The sequence below is a fragment of the Peromyscus maniculatus genome, chromosome 17, assembly GCF_049852395.1.
Source record: "Peromyscus maniculatus bairdii isolate BWxNUB_F1_BW_parent chromosome 17, HU_Pman_BW_mat_3.1, whole genome shotgun sequence".
Taxonomy (NCBI): Eukaryota; Metazoa; Chordata; class Mammalia; order Rodentia; family Cricetidae; genus Peromyscus; species Peromyscus maniculatus.
In genome coordinates, this window is record NC_134868.1 from 50,766,723 (window position 1) to 50,782,493 (window position 15,771).

The 15,771-nt window shown below is 43.8% G+C and overlaps 1 protein-coding gene across 7 annotated transcripts in view; it reads left to right on the plus strand.

The window, feature by feature from the left end:
* The window catches only part of Atp7b (ATPase copper transporting beta), a 76,270-nt gene that overhangs the window by 18,712 nt on the left and 41,787 nt on the right, over window positions 1-15,771 (plus strand). Inside the window, exon 1 of one of the 7 annotated variants that reach the window (XM_015990772.3) lies at window positions 2,871-3,301. The exons of 5 other annotated variants lie outside the window; for them this stretch is intronic. In XM_015990772.3, coding sequence (XP_015846258.1) covers window positions 3,059-3,301 — 243 coding nt within the window. In that variant the 5' untranslated portion in view covers window positions 2,871-3,058. Of the gene's footprint in view, window positions 1-2,870; window positions 3,302-15,771 lie in introns of those variants that run through there. One more of the 7 variants, XM_042262591.2, reaches the window with a different exon arrangement.

The window sequence follows — 15,771 nt, forward strand, 5'->3', positions numbered from 1 at the left end:
AGAGTAGTCTGAGAGATAGGATTGAGAGAGAGGACTGGGGTCAGATGTGAGGGGGTGATGAAAGAGGAGTTTGGATTAGATAGATCTTCTGGTTCAAGAAATGACCTGTGCCTGTATTTGCCCCCCCCATCCCCTTCTTCATGTTCCAATAGAACTGTATTTCCACATCACAAATATATTACAATTTTGTAAGTCTTTTGCTTAAAAATTCTTCCAGGTGTGCTTGCCCACTATGTAGAAGGTCCTGGGATCTACCTCAGTACCACAGCAATAAAAAGTAAAAACAAAAGCCCAAACGCTCAGGCATACAACCATGCCTGCAGCAGCGACAACAGAATCCTCTTGGTGATTTACCATCATCTCCAAGGCAAGGTCTACCCTTCCTTCCTGTCCTTCCCAAACTGACCCTAGCTCACTTTTCTGGTTGTGTTCTGGATCTGGGTGATTATCTAGGAGACACTTTGGACAAGAAAGCATTTACATTTCCCATGTTTCATAAGTTAACAGAATGAACTATTTTAAAAGCATCTAGGGTATAAATCCCAGCATACTTTAGCCACCTTTCTGAAAAATCTGGTCCTTGAAGATGAGGATCAGTCATAAGGTACTGGGAGAAGGCTGAACATATGGGGTTGCATAGAGTGCAGTGTATCAGGGTCTTACAAAAGTGAGGTCGAGGGTGGCAGCAAAACTAGTGGGTCCCAGTGGTCGGGGTCAGAGCTCATAGCACAGTGTAGACACAATTTAGCCTACTTCAGTCTCTAGCTTTGATCCTTTAACCCCTACCCAACCACAGCATAGTCAAGTCAGAAGTGACTGCATCCATTTCAAGTATATCTGATTGATCTCAAGCTAGTATCAACGATGTCAGGCACATCCCCAGGTCAGGGTCTGGTTATAGAGTTCCATAGCACTATAACGGTTTTTACTATTTGCAGGGAAATTATTTTTGGGAAACCAACCAGGATAGAATCATGGTGGTTTTGACTCAAGATGGCTGCAGTCAAGTCAGGTTGAATCCAAGTATATATTCCCAGTCACAATGCTGAAGCATTTGTATTTGTAATAATCTTATATCACTAAGGAAATGTTAAAACTTTAATAATTCATATTTTAAAAGAAATGATACCTCTTGAGATGATTCCTACCAAAATGTCCAAAATTTTGCAATAGTCTGATGGGTTAAGGAGATAAACTTGTTATCCACCTGTGTTGCCCAGTACACCAAATTCAAGGGTCAGCAAGCTTGCAGGAACCTGACATCCCACCAGGAAATAGGGCCACTAGCTAGGGAGAGACTGAGTGTCTCAGCTGCTGCGGTGTTGGGCTCTGACAGGAAGGCTGGGAGCCCAAGCCCTTGGTGTCCTAGTTGTCTTTCCACTGTTGGGCCCTGGCTTGGTCAGTGTTTTTTGGAAATTGAGGCAGGTTCTGTTTTCGTTTTGACTGTATTTGGGAGATAAAAATAAAATGCATACACAGTTTGGAAGAGTTAACTGACTGAACATACTTAACAAGTTATAACAATGTCAGATCCTTATGGGAGGGAAAGAACAGTGAATGCCTTTGGCAAGTGGACCACTGGTAGGCTTGCTTTCTCTCAAAGAAAACAGACTTCTTGATGGTTGTTGGGTTGGTTGGTTATTGGGCTGGTTGTTGGGTTAGTTAGTTGTTGGGCCGGTTGTTGGATTGGTTGGTTGTTGGGTTGGTTGGTTATTGGGCTGGTTGTTGGGTTGGTTGGTTGTTGGGCTGGTTGTTGGGTTAGTTGATTGTTGGGCTGGTTGTTGGGTTGGTTGGTTATTGGGTTGGTTGGTTGTTGGGCTGGTTGTTAGGTAGTTGTTGGGTTGGTTGGTTATTGGGCTGGTTGTTGGGCTGGTTATTGGGTTGGTTGGCTGTTGTACTGGAGCTGGAACCCAGGGTGAAGCATGCTAAGCAGCTCTACCTGAGCTCTATCCTTGAGCTACCACTAGCTCAAGGACAGATCTCTTGGTCCAGAGTTCTTGAAGTCATTTTCAGGTAGACCTCAAGAGAGGTGTCATTGTGTGCTCCCAGAAGGGCATGGGTTCCAGCGACCTGAAGGTGATGCATTCAACTGTGGGGAGTGATGCAGAAATGAGCAAATTGGATGCTTTACACACTGATTCAGTTCACGCTGCACTGTGCACCTTCCGCACCAACAGTGGGTGTTGCCAGGATCAGTGTGTCTGAGTTTTCCTCCCATGGAGTCACCTTCTTTTCAGACTCTGAACGGGTCTGGTGGGGGATGGGGAAAACTGCCCTGCCTGACAGAGAGGGCAGCTGCCTGGATTTCCACACGGTTGGTTCTGTCTGTCTGGTAATCCTCAGGTGGAACAGCAGGTAGCCTGAGAAGCCTGAATTATGGATTAGTCCCTGCCGATTGTGCCAGTATAAAGGATGAATGCGCCTTGTTAGCCGTGAGATTGTGCAGTCAGCTCTTGTTGAAGTCAAGGGAAAGCAAGGCTGAAGGGAACATGGAGCTTTCTAACACTTGTTTGGGAATGCAAGTCGTGTCCTCTGGGAACTACTTCCCTTCCCCAGTAGGCTGCCCTCTGCCAGTGCTGGAGTTCTGGGAGAGGCCACTGAAATCATTCCAGGAAAACCTTTGCAGCTCGGCACCACGAGGAAGTGGCCCATCACTTTTGTCTCTAGCCAGGTTTCTAGGAGTCCAGGTGGCCAAAAGGAAGCCGTGCCCGGCTTTGGGAGATGAGTAGGTGCCGGGCTCCTGACTGTTCAGGACCTGTGTGTGTGGATTTTGTGCTGGGGCCCCACCGCAGCCCACACCTGTGCTGAATGAGAGGCTGCCAATCGGGTTGGGTGGAGAGAAAATAAGCAAATAGGCACTCAGCGACGGTATGCGATGTGTGCAAGTTCCTGAGCTGGCTGCAGACTCAAGACTGCCTCTCCCTGCCTGCAGTTTGCCCAGCTGGGAAGGGCGCCTGTCCCTGCTAATGAGCAAGACCTTTTGAAAGCATTTTCCTCACACGACCAGAAGTGTGGGGAGGCTGAACTGCATGCATTAGTGGGAAGGGAAGGAGCGGCGATGGACCTGGCCATGGAGAAAGCTAAGGGCAAGGTGCACCTGAACCCGGAGCAATCTTTCCTGGCAACTCTGAGTAACCCGCAGGTGACTTTGCTGTCCGTGCACAAGAAGTGTTCTTTCAGGAGAAGCTCTGGGGTCGGGAGCTTGGCCAGACTGGAGTCTTCAGAGGAGAAAGACTCTCCCAAGCCGGAGGAAGAATTGCCGCCAGGTGTTTTAACTAGAACCCCCGAAAGGAGTTCCCAGGTCAGTGCACTAGAAGACCAGCTGAGGCTCTGGGGACTGGGACTAAGTTTGCACCTGGAGGTAGCTCCGGGTCTCCTCCTATGGGGAGAGGCTTGTCGGTGTGTGTGTGTGTGTGTGTGTGTGTAAGTGTCTTACTGACAGGAGTCAAGTCTGAAGTGTTGGGGTCGAGATGGGAGTGGGAAGTTTGGGTCTTGTTGCTTTATATTTTCAGGAGATTTTGTTCAGCATAAGCTTTCCCAATAACAAGCTAGACAAATGGCTCTTTGCTTCTGTTTATTTGTGACTTAGTTGTGACGAAGCATGCTATACAAGTGCTCTGTCCCTGCTCATACTTCCTGTTTCTTCCTCTTTTTTATAAATGATGATCTCAGTTTCTCAGATAAAATACTTTAAAAATGTGGCTTTAAAGGGAAGCTGCTTTTCTTCAGCAAATACATTTAAGTTTTGTTATGCCAAAGGTCATTTTTACTCAAGGGGGGGGGGTGCGGGGAGGGGGAGGAGCAGTACAAGATTTTGTAAGAGTCATGGTTTTAATGGCATTTCCTAATGGGACTGGTTGATCGTCTACATGGGATTTTTTTCTTAAATAGGCAGGTAGCGGGAAAAGTCATTCTGAAGTCATCTACTAGTTAGAGACAGAGAGAAGTCTTCATTAACCCCCTTCCCCCTTTTAGGAGCTTTTCTGTTGTTCATTTTTGTTGTTTTATTGTTGTTGTTTGTTTAGTTTTTATTATGGGATCTTACTCTCGTAGCCCAGGCTGGCCAAAACCTCACAGTGTAGCCCTTGAACTTTCAGCAATCCTTCTGCCTCAGCGTCCCAAGTACTACGATTACAGGGTGGCCACCACCATGCTTACTTAGCATGTGGTGTGTGTGTGTGTGTGTGTGTGTGTGTGTGTGTGTGTGTGTGTGTGTGAGTGTGTGTGAGGGAGAGGGAGAGGGAGAGGGAGATTGGCGAATGCTTAGGGCCTATTGTTATTGGGTATTTGATAACAGCAACAGTTTTATATTCTATATTTTGCTATCATCTCTTCATCTCTTTAGCCAGGACCAGGACGCTCTGAGATATTTATTTTTAAAATATTAAAATCTTTTTTTTTTTTTTTATTTTTCTTTTTAAGACCAGAGGTGAGGTTTAGTAAGTATAGATTATGGGGCCCTGGGTTGAATCCCCAGGAGATCCTCTCCACCCTGAATTTTTAATTCCTTTTTATTTTTTGATGAATTTGTAGACAATTCCAAGAGAGTCTTTCTGAGTTTCTTCCTGGGGAGGGATGTGTGAAATTGGCTTGTTTGGGTAGGTCTCAGGCAGGCCAGACGTAAACCCATGCTCAGTGTATTTCAGTTACTTTGCTTTCCAGAGAGAGTCACTGTTCAGTTTTCATTTTGTGGCTCTTTAAACTACAGTAAACAGGCAGGCAAACTGTTCAATCTTAGAACTCTAAAGGATAACCAAGTGCTTATTTTGACGCCTCCCATGTTGCTGGTGGACACGACTCATAGCTGACATTCATATCTTTAGCTAAGTGTTTAGGATAGAAGAAGAGGAGTAAACGTTTTCTTGGGAGAAATACTTCAGACTCCCAGACTTTGTAAACTCAGTCTCTGAGGTCTGGGCTGTGCCGCATTGTGATGGTCAGTGCTAATCTCTTGGGCTGAGGGATTCCCCTGAACCTGGCTAGGGTAGCAGCCCCCTGTGAAGAGAAGCTGATGAAGAAACCTTAGTTAGTAGGCACTCACATTTCATTATAGGCTGTTGGACCTGGACAGGCGAGTTGGAGGCTCAGCATCAGATTTCTCATTTCAAAGCTGGGTGAGGGATCCCGCCTCATACGACTGTGAAAGCACTCTGTGGAGTTCTGTAAATGGAAATCAAGGCTTTTATATAGAACTTGTCGTTCTTGAGCTGTGTGTTTAGGGCCGACTGAGTTAAGAGTGAGCTAGCACCAGAATTGTCTGAGCATAGTTACAACTCCATTGTGTGTGTGTGTGTGTGTGAGAGAGCGAGAGAGAGCATGTGTGTATGTGTGAGAGCATGTATGTGTCTGTGTAAGTGTATTTGAAAGTGTGTGTGTGTGTGTGTGTGTGTGTGTGAGAGAGAGAGAGAGAGAGAGAGCGAGAGAGAGCATGTGTGTATGTGTGAGAGCATGTATGTGTCTGTGTAAGTGTATTTGAAAGTGTGTGTGTGTGTGTGTGTGTGTGTGTGTGAGAGAGAGAGAGAGAGAGAGAGAGAGAGCATGTGTGTATGTGTGAGAGCATGTATGTGTCTGTGTAAGTGTATTTGAAAGTGTGTGTGTGTGTGTGTGTGTGTGTGTGTGTGTGAGAGAGAGAGAGAGAGAGAGAGAGAGAGAGAGAGAGAGAGAGAGAGAGAGAGAGAGAGAGAGAGACTGACTGTGTGAGAGAGAGTGTGTGTGTGGCCAATGTCTGGTACCTTCCTCAGTCACTCCCCACCTTACGTTTTGAGACAAGGTCTCACTGAACCTGGAGCTCACCAATCAGGCTAGACTAGCTGGCTGTGTGCCCCGGGGATCCCTTCTACCCCCACCTCACTGCTGCTGGGATTGTAGCTGTGTGTGGTGCCATGCTTTTTGAAAATGCGTGTGCTGGGGTCAAATGCAGATCCTCATGCTCAGGGGTTCTAGATGGGCCCAGTCACACAGCCTCACAGAGTTAAACAAATGCAACATAAAAGAATGCAACACATCTTTACATCATTATGGCAAATGTTCCACAGCATAAACAAATGTAACTCATCTTAAAATAATGTTCTACAACAGGTTATAAGAGTGTTAGGTTATGGATTTACCATTTTAGTTGATTAATCAGTTAGTTAAATATTTGCTGTGTTGATGATGGAACCCGGATCCTCAGGCATATTAGGCACGCATGGACAGTAGGCACGCACTGTCCCTCTGAGCCAAACTCCCGGTATAGTGCACCACTGAGCTGAACTCACATTCCTTACATTTTTGGAAAATAGGATTCAGAATTTTGTCTTTGAGAGGTAGTTCGGACTAGCCCGTGTTCTTCCTGCTTCTCTGCCGGAAGTGCTGGGGTTTCTGGGGGTAATATCACACACACACGGTGCTTTTCTGTAACTCTTCTCTCTTAGCAACTGTGGATTTTTTTTTATATACATTTGCCCATTTGAAAATCATGACACAGCTTTCTGTAGGTGGGTTGTATGTAGCTAATTGTCTACCTCACTTTTAGTTGGTTTCCAAATGTTTAACATTTAAATGTGAAATTGATCATTCTCATCTAATTTTACATCTATATAATGAAATTTTCAGAGCCTCAGAAGAAATGTTCTGGGATCTAGGATAAAGGCAATGAGCATATAACATTTTGATAACTATTACCTATTTGATAACTGCTTTCCATAAAGGTATACGCTTTCCTTTCTGTAAGCAGTGGTTGTGAATTGTTTCTGTATTCTGTTGCTTGTGGCATCATTAAGCTTTAAAATGTCAGCCTGTTGGTGAAAAGTGGTTTCTTATCTTACTATCTTTGTACTTGAGGTCTTACTACTTTTAAAATGGCTTTGTAAACCTCTTGCATTTCTTTTTCTGAAGATGTTGTAGCAGTGAGGGCCCTTCATGCATTTATTCAGTAATGTTGCTATAAACATTACACTAGACTCCTAGTGACCTTTTTAAATGATGTTTATCAGTTTTACAAGAAGCTGGTCCTACCTATGATTCCCTGTAGAAAGAACCGCATTCCTTTGCAGTGGTTCTCAATGTGTGGGTCACAACCCCACTGGAAAAAAAACACAGGTATTTACATTATGACTCATAACAGTAGCAAAATTACACTTATGAAATAGCAACAAAAACATGGTTGGGGGTCACTACAACCTGAGGAACTGTATTAAAGGGTCACAGCATTAGGAAGGTTAAGGACTACTGCATTATAGGATAGTTTTTTTTTGTAATAATAAAATACATTATTTCATCAAATATGAGAATCATTTGACAGTCTAGCAACAAAATAACTCTTGAGTCTATTGATTTTTGTCATTTGGTGTAAATATATCAGTTAACGTCAGTGTTGACATTCCTTCCAATGAGTTATGTTTTTCATATTCCATTTAGCTTTTTTATATATTGATATTGCTTGGTTTTTATTTTTAATCATGTGTATCTGTGTAGGTATGCACAATGCTTGCAAGTTCAGGCATAGGCCAGGAGAGGGCATCAGATGCTCTGGAGCTGGCATTATAGGCACTTGTGAGATACAGGCCCTTGACATGGGTACTGAGAATCGAACTCCAGCCCTTTGAAAGAGCAGTACACTCTCCCTCCCTCCCTCCCTCCCTCCCTCCCTCCCTCCCTCCCTCCCTCCCTCCCTCCCTCCCTCCCTCCCTCCCTCTCTCTCTCTCTCTCTCTCTCTCTTAAGATTTATTTATTTATTATGTATACAGAAGAGGGCACCAGATCTCATTACAGATGGTTGTGAGCCACCATGTGGTTGCTGGGAATTGAACTCAGGACCTCTGGAAGGGCAGTCGGTGCTCTTAACCTCTGAGCCATCTCTCCAGCCCCAGTACACACTCTTAACTATCAAACCATCTCTCCAGCCCCACCTTGTGGTTTTCAATTAGATTACTTTATTCTAACTTCTTTTTTTTTTTAAATGTAAGACTTTTATAGTTATTTGATAGTGATTAACCTATCAGTTAAGCTTCCAGTGTTTGGTAGGGAAAACCACTCTTCTTTAAAGTGGAGTGCTATTGGAGAAAATACACATTCCAAAGCAGAAAAGTTGTGTGTCTGATGGAGTAGTTGTTATAATAGAAATAGTTAGAAGCAGTGGGATTCTGTGAAATGGTTGATATAAGTTGTGCAGGAGGAAGCTGTGAGGCAGGATAGGAAGGGAAGATGACGTGATGTGGGAAGAATCCGGAGCCCTCCACCAGCGTCTGGTTAAAAGCCTCTTACCTGTCTGCTGAGAATCAAGGATTCCAGCAGGATTGACATTTGCTTAAGGCCTTTCTTTCTCCCTTCTCAGCCGAAAACCTTCAATTTTCTAGGAATCTCATCAGAAACCCCTTGTAGTCAAAGAACATGTCCTAACCCCTTAGTACAGTCCTATTTTTTTTTTAGAAAATCAGATTGTAATACTATCTAGGGCACCTCTAAAATCCCCCTATCATTTCATTTATTCAAAGAAAAAGATGGGGCTGGGGAATCAGCTGATAAAATGCCTGCCACGCCAGCACTAGGACCTGAGTTAGACCCCAGCATCCATATAAAAAACTGGGCACATGGCCTCTCGTGCCTGAAATCCCAGTGCTGGGGAGCCAGACAGGAAGATCCCTGGGGCCTTCTGGCCGGCCAGTTTGTCCAAACCAGTAAACTCCCTCCCCGCCTCAGCATCTGGCCTATGCGTGAGAGGTTTTGTTTTCATTGGTTTTAATTTTTAAAAAGAGAAAAAAGAAAGGGAAAGGCTGTTATCAACGCATTGAGATGTAACTTGAGAAAGGTGGTGCGTTTGGCTAATGCCAAGACACTTAACTCCTCTGAGGAGCCCACGCGCTGCGCTTCATTCTTTCCACAGGCACCTTGGTGTTTTTACACTAGACTCGGCTTTAGGTCAGCTTGTACAGGACTTCTGTTTTGCACTATGGCCAAGGATCTGGTTTTGCCTGTGTCTACGTACCTAAGAGATTAAGGGGATTTATCAGGCTGCTGCAGGTGACGGCATGGAGCCCTGTCTGCCTCTAATCCCACTGAGACAGTGTGAAGTGCCATTTGGAGAGGGTACCACTGTATTAGAATTTTTATTTTGTGAATTAGTTTTGTTAATAATGTTATATATATATATATATATATATAATATTTTTTCAATGTTATAATATATATTATAATAAACATAACATTGTGGTATTATATATAGGTAGATACACAGATCTGTGTACAGAGAAGTAAGTTAATTTTTTTTTATCAGTTTTACTGACTTTTGCTAGGGAGATGGCTTAGTGGCTACTTACTGTGCAAGCCTAAGGACCTAAGCTTGGCTTCTCAGCACCCGTGTAAAACTGGGTAAGGTGTGTACTATAACCCCAGCACTGGGGTGAGGACAGGCAAATCCTGGGGGCTCTCTGGACGGCTGAAAGGCAAGCTCCAGGTTCAGTGAGAGACTGTCTCAAAAGTAAGGAGAACAATAGAGGAAGATCCTTGAAGCTCAGTGACTTCTTCATGTACACGCAGAGGGAAGCATGCTGTATATATACACGTACACATGTACACACAAAACAACACACACACACACACACACAAAGTAACACTTGTTTTTTAAATTAAAAATTTAAACATTTCAAAATATATATTTAGGCTGGGCGGTGGTGGTACACGCCTTTAATCCCAGCACTCGGGAAGCAGAGCCAGGCGGATCTCTGTGAGTTCGAGGCCAGCCTGGGCTACCAAGTGAGCCCCAGGAAACGCGCAAAGCTACACAGAGAAACCCTGTCTTGAAAAACCAATATATATATTTAATGTGGTGGTATTGTGTTCCCCAAAATATTGTGTACCTTAATAAACTTATCTGGGGTCAGAGAACAGAAAAGCCACTAGTTAGGCAGTGATAGCACACGCCTTTAATCCTAGCATTCCAGAGGCAGAAATCTATCTGGGAGCTCTGTGAGTTCAAGGCCACATTGGAAACAGCCAGGCCTGGTGACTCACCCCTTTAATCCCAGAAAGTGAGCCTTTAATCCTAGGGAGTGATGGTAGAAAGCAGAAAGGTATATAAGGCGTGAGGACCAGAAACTAGAAGCATTTGGCTGGTTAAGCATTTGGCTGGTTAAGCATTCAGGCTTTTGAGCAGTAATTCAGCTGAGACCCATTCTGGATGAGGACTCAGAGGCCTCCAGTCTGAGGAGACAAGACCAGCTGAGGATCCGGCGAGAACTTTGAAGACTCATGCTACAATTTAAGAACATTATTCTTTAATACTTGAAGATAACCTCAGAAGGTATGTACTAACGAATAGGTGTATATATATTCCTGTGTATTTACAGTATTCAACACAGAGACATCAGTTCTTCCACATTGGTAATATTAGGGATTGACACCTATCCATCTGCATGCCTGGGATGATTTAGATGAGATCCATTTCTCCTTCTTCCCCTCTCCTCTGTTCCTCTCCTGGATGTTGAGTATTCACCCTGCTGCTGAGCCACACCCCGAGCCCTGTGTGAGCTGCTGTGAGTCTGGCAACCATTTCTGTCCTCCGTCCTTTTGAGTGTGATAACCAGAGACTTATGAGGAGAGACTGAGCAAAGAATCACATCTATAACCTGCTCGGGGTGACCGTGTTTCTGGGCTATAGAGACACCCTGTTACAAACAACATAAAAACAAACCATAAAAGATTCAGTCAAGAGCTAGCAAATGTTCTCCTTCAAATTGGTGTAGGATCTGCAGCAAAAGCTCCCAAATGTTCTCAAAGAGATGTTCTCGTTGGCTGGAATGAGATAAGTAAAGGGTTCCACAGGCCTTTCCCTGGACCCAGTTTCAACCCTAGCCTCTGTCTAGTTCCAGGATTGCTTGACAGTCCTTTCAAGCTGGACCTGTGTTGATTTTAAGTATAAAACTCAGTAGGAGGGTTCCTTTTTCTTCTCTCTACAAACATTGCATTAAAGAATGGAATTAAGAGCATGTACACATCATATGTCTATACTAAAAGCTCTCCAAACACGGCGTAACTGTCACCAGCTTGTTCTTGCTGAGGTGTGGTTTGGGTAGGATGCTCACACACACAGGAGGCCCCAGGTTCATGCATTCAGTACTGCGGCAGAAGAATGAGGCGATGGTTCTTGATGGCCAAGTGTTTCATAAGTGTTGTTTGAAAAGCTTTGTCTCATGAATGCCTGTTGTAGAAAACCTGCCTGTCTCCAAGCGGGTGGGTACTGAGTATTGTCTGTCACTGACAAACAGCTTCTAACACTTCCGCAAATCCTTCTGCTGGGAACATGTTTAGTCAGCTGCTCAGAGCTTGAGACCCCACGCTGTGGCCTTGACATTGGTGTATTGTAGGCAGAGCTGGGACCGGCATGGAGGGTTATGGTCATATTTTATTTGTGCTGAAATGTGATTTTATTTGTATGTTAATAAATAAAGTTGCCTGGGGGTCAGAGCTAAGAGCAAGCTATAGCAGAAGTCTGGCAGTGGTAGCACACGCCCTTAATCCCGATCACATGACAGGCAGAGTCTGTGTGTTCAAGGACACAGCCAGCTTGGAGACACATGCCTTTAATCCCAGTACCAACCATAGAGACCTGGAGGTCTGTATAGACAGGCAGTGACGAGGAGATCATGTGGTTGGGTTTAGAACCAATGAGAAGGCAGAACAGAAAGGCAATAAAAATACAGACACACAGGAAGTAGTCTCTCTCTGAGGGGAAGGACGACAGCGGCAGCAAAGGGTAAGAAGGTAGTTTTAGTCTCAGCTCTTAGCTACTGCTCTGACCTCTTGGGCTTTTAACTCTGCTTTTGGCTGTGTGTTTTTCGAGACAGGGTTTTTCTGTGTAGCTTTGCGCCTTTCCTGGAACTCACTTGGTAGCCCAGGCTGGCCTCGAACTCACAGAGATCCGAACTCACAGAGATCCGCCTGGCTCTGCCTCCCGAGTGCTGGGATTAAAGGCGTGCACCACACCCACCGGCTGTGTTTCTTATTTAATAAGACTGTTTAGAATTCCATCTACAGAGGGTGGGTGTAGAGAAAATCTACAGAGCTTCCTTTCTCCAACACACTAGACGGCTGAAAGGTTATGTCTTATCGCCAAGAGGTAGTTTCTATTTTCTGTGATACAATATGGAAGGAAATGTTCTTAAACCGAGTCTTAATTTTTTCTTCTGAACTTTTTTTCTTTTTTAAATTGAATCATTGTTGAATCATTGCCAAGCACAATCAAGTCACCATTGTGGGCCTATGTTGTGCTCATATTGTTTTAACTTTTAAACTACTTAGTGTTTAGAATGGTAATTTTGTGCACTGCATATAAATTGTGTAGTAAAAATGACTTCCTTAGGGCTGGGCGGTGGTGGCGCATGCCTTTAATCCCAGCACTCGGGAGGCAGAGCCAGGCGGATCTCTGTGAATTCGAGGCCAGCCTGGGCTACCAAGTGAGTCCCAGGAAAGGCGCAAAGCTACACAGAGAAACCCTGTCTCGAGAAAAAAAAAAAAAAAAAAAAAAAAGACTTCCTTTGCATCCCTGACATGTGACCTCAGCTGCCCCCATCTCCTTCATTCCATAGTGGTTTCTTAGGCCTTTCCTTAAGGATAATCCACTTGAGTAACAGCTCTTGTCTCACAGACACTGCTTTACTCTTATTCAAGACCCGTGTTAGTTCCCTTCCATCCCAACTTTGTTTGACTGGGACTGACATTGGCCAGTGGGAATATTGATAGTGCATACATATATTGAGACTTGCTCTCTGGAAATACTTAACATTGGGACACCCCCTTCCAGAACTCAGGGTCCCCCACCTATGAGATCCAGTACCTGGTCATGAGGAAAAGCTGCGTGGGGAACCAAACAGCGCTTCTCACAGTCTCAGCTGACCTTCCAGCAGGCAGCTGGGCTCAGTTTAGCAGGCATATGACTGTCATCTTCTCCAGCCCCATTCAGGCCATTGCACATGGTGGTATGTGGGGCAGGGATGAGGTCTCACTGCCGACTCTCATCCACGGTGAAAAACCCGAGCTGCCATTCCAAGCCGTTACGTTTGAGTTGTATAGCAATAGAGAACCTCAACGTGAAACACTCATATTCTATACCTCCTTCTTTTCACTGAACAGTATGGTGTAGGTATCAGTCTGTATCAGTATGTGCTGTGCTGCCCAATTCATTTAAAGAGCTGTGTGGCACTTTTCTGCATGGCTATATAATACCTTACTTTGCCAGACTCATTGACAGAAATGTGCTGTTTCTACTTTTGTGGAATTTAACGCCTTTGTTGCTCTAGGTACTTCATTTTACACTGTGGTTCTTGTGGGGAGTGTTATCAGTCAGTGACATAACCTCATTTAAACTACATATGTGCCGGGCGGTGGTGGCACACGCCTTTAATCCCAGCACTCAGGGGGCAGAGCCAGGAGGATCTCTGTGAGTTCAAGACCAGCCTGGGCTACAGAGTCAGTTCCAGGAAAGACGCAAAGCTACACAGAGAAACTCTGTCTCAAAAAACCAAAAAAATTAAAAAAAGAAAAGGTTAAACTAAATATGTATATACATATGTACATTATGTATAATTTTAGATATATGATAAATAATGTGATTTCTATGTCTTTTTCCAACACCCTTTGTGTTATTTGTCCCTCCTTCCTCCCTCTCCTTCTGTATTGGCCTCCCACCCTTAGCCCCAATTAAAGCCCTCATTTTCCCCATTTCTCCATTTTTATCCTTTGTTTTCTGCTATTTCTCTCTCTAGGCCTCTCCCCTATCATTGTCCCTTTTTACTATCCTGGTTTCTGTAGTTACTCACATCTGAAGATTGGGAGTTAGAAGCCTCCGATGAGACAGAACATGTGATGTTTGTCTTTCTGGGTCTTGATCACCTCACTCATGATCTTTTCTAGTTCCATCCATATATGTGCAAACTTCATGATTTCTATTTTCAGTATTCCATTGTGTATATGTACCTCATTTCAGTTATTCATTAAACAGTTGAAGAACATTTAAGTAGTTTCCATTTCCTAGTTATTGTGAATAGAGAGAGCAGCAGTGAACATGACCAAGCAAGTATTTGTGGAGTAAGATTTCCAGTCTCTTGGACATACGCCAGGGAGTGGTACAGCTGGGTCATAGGGTAGATTTATTTTTAGCTTTTAAGGGTTTTCAACAGTGATTTTGAAAGCAGCTGTACCAGTTTTCACTTCCACTAACAGCGAACGAGATTTACTTTCTCCACATCCTCTCCAGCATTTTCTGTGAGTTGATTAGTTGATCTTTGCCATTCTGACTAGGGTAAGAGGAAATCTGAAATTTTGTACCAGTATCATATATATTATTTTTATTATCATAGCTCTATATTTTGAAGTTTGGAATTGTAATCCCTCTGGCTTTTCTCTTTTTGTTCAGGATTGTTTTGACCACTGGGGGTCTTTTGTGGTTCCATATGAATTTTAGGATAGTTTTTTTCTGTTTTGAATGAGATGGGGATTTTGTTTGACGTTGCATCATTTTCATAATGTTGATTGTAATCCATGGGCGTGGAATGTCTTCCCATTTTCTAGTATTTTCCTCAACCTCCTGATTTAAAGTTTTTCCTGTAGATGTCTTTCTCCTCCTTTGTGAAGTTTGTTTGAAGATACTTCATCATCATTGATGCTGTTGTAAATGGGAGTGTTGCCATGATCTCTTTCTAGGTGTGTCGGTTGTTGGTGAATAGAAGGGCTACTGAGTTTTGTAAGCTGATTTTGTATCCTGCCATTTCACTGAAATTTTTATCTTTTCTAGAAGTTTTTTGGTGGGATTTTTGGCGTTTCTTGTGTATGCCATATGATAGTTTGACTTATTCTTTTTCTCTTGGTATTTTAATTTTCCTTTCATGCCTTGTTGCTCCAGATAGTGCTTTGAGCACAATATTGGAAAGGAGTTGAGATAGTGGACAGCCCTGTTTTATTCCTGATTTCCAGGCAGGGAGCCCTTGGAGTTTGGCTACTGTGCAGGCAGTGAATATGACTTTGAATTGCCCATTGCATTTTCATTGTAGGGTATTTGGGATGTGTGGAGTACTGAGATACACCCATTGTCCAGTCTCAAGATGTAGGTTTAGGTAGGGGGTGTGGGAGTGTTTGGTTCATCTTGGTCCAAAGGCTTTCTCAAGTGTTGAATAGAAGGAGCTGGCAATCCCAGTGTTACAAGGGACCTGCCTTCTAAAAATTGAAAGGCACTTGGGCTTATGAACTTACGTAGGAGGGAGCAGACCTTTAGAGGACCAGTGTGATAAATTTGGTCCACTCTAGATATAAGTGTATGGATAGTTTGTTAGAGACTCTTTTAGTATACAGTTCATGTGTTCCACTTTACCAGAGGATTGGGAATGGTATGGGATGTGTAGGTTCCATTTGATGTTAAAGAATGTGGTTAGACATTTGGAGATAAATTTGGGGCCACTGTCTATTAGAGAGAACAGGAGAGGCCCAAACTGAGTATTATTATGTCTATGGTGGTCTTGGAACTGTAGTGGCATTTTTGTTTGTGGGTTGGTGGTGGGAAAGGTTTCACCTTATCCTGTAAATGTATCTAGTAGAACAAGAAGATAACCTGTACTTTCTAGACAGAGGCTTTTGAGTTAAATCTACCTGTCAGCCAGAAGCTGGGAGAGCCCAGCCTACCTGATGGGTTGGGAAAGGCAGAGTTGGGGTTAGTGGTTTGACTGGTTTTTGCAAACAGAGGAGACCTATTGTAACAGTTGTTTGTCCTGTGGGGATAGGTAATCCCATGTTCGCAGGAACTGA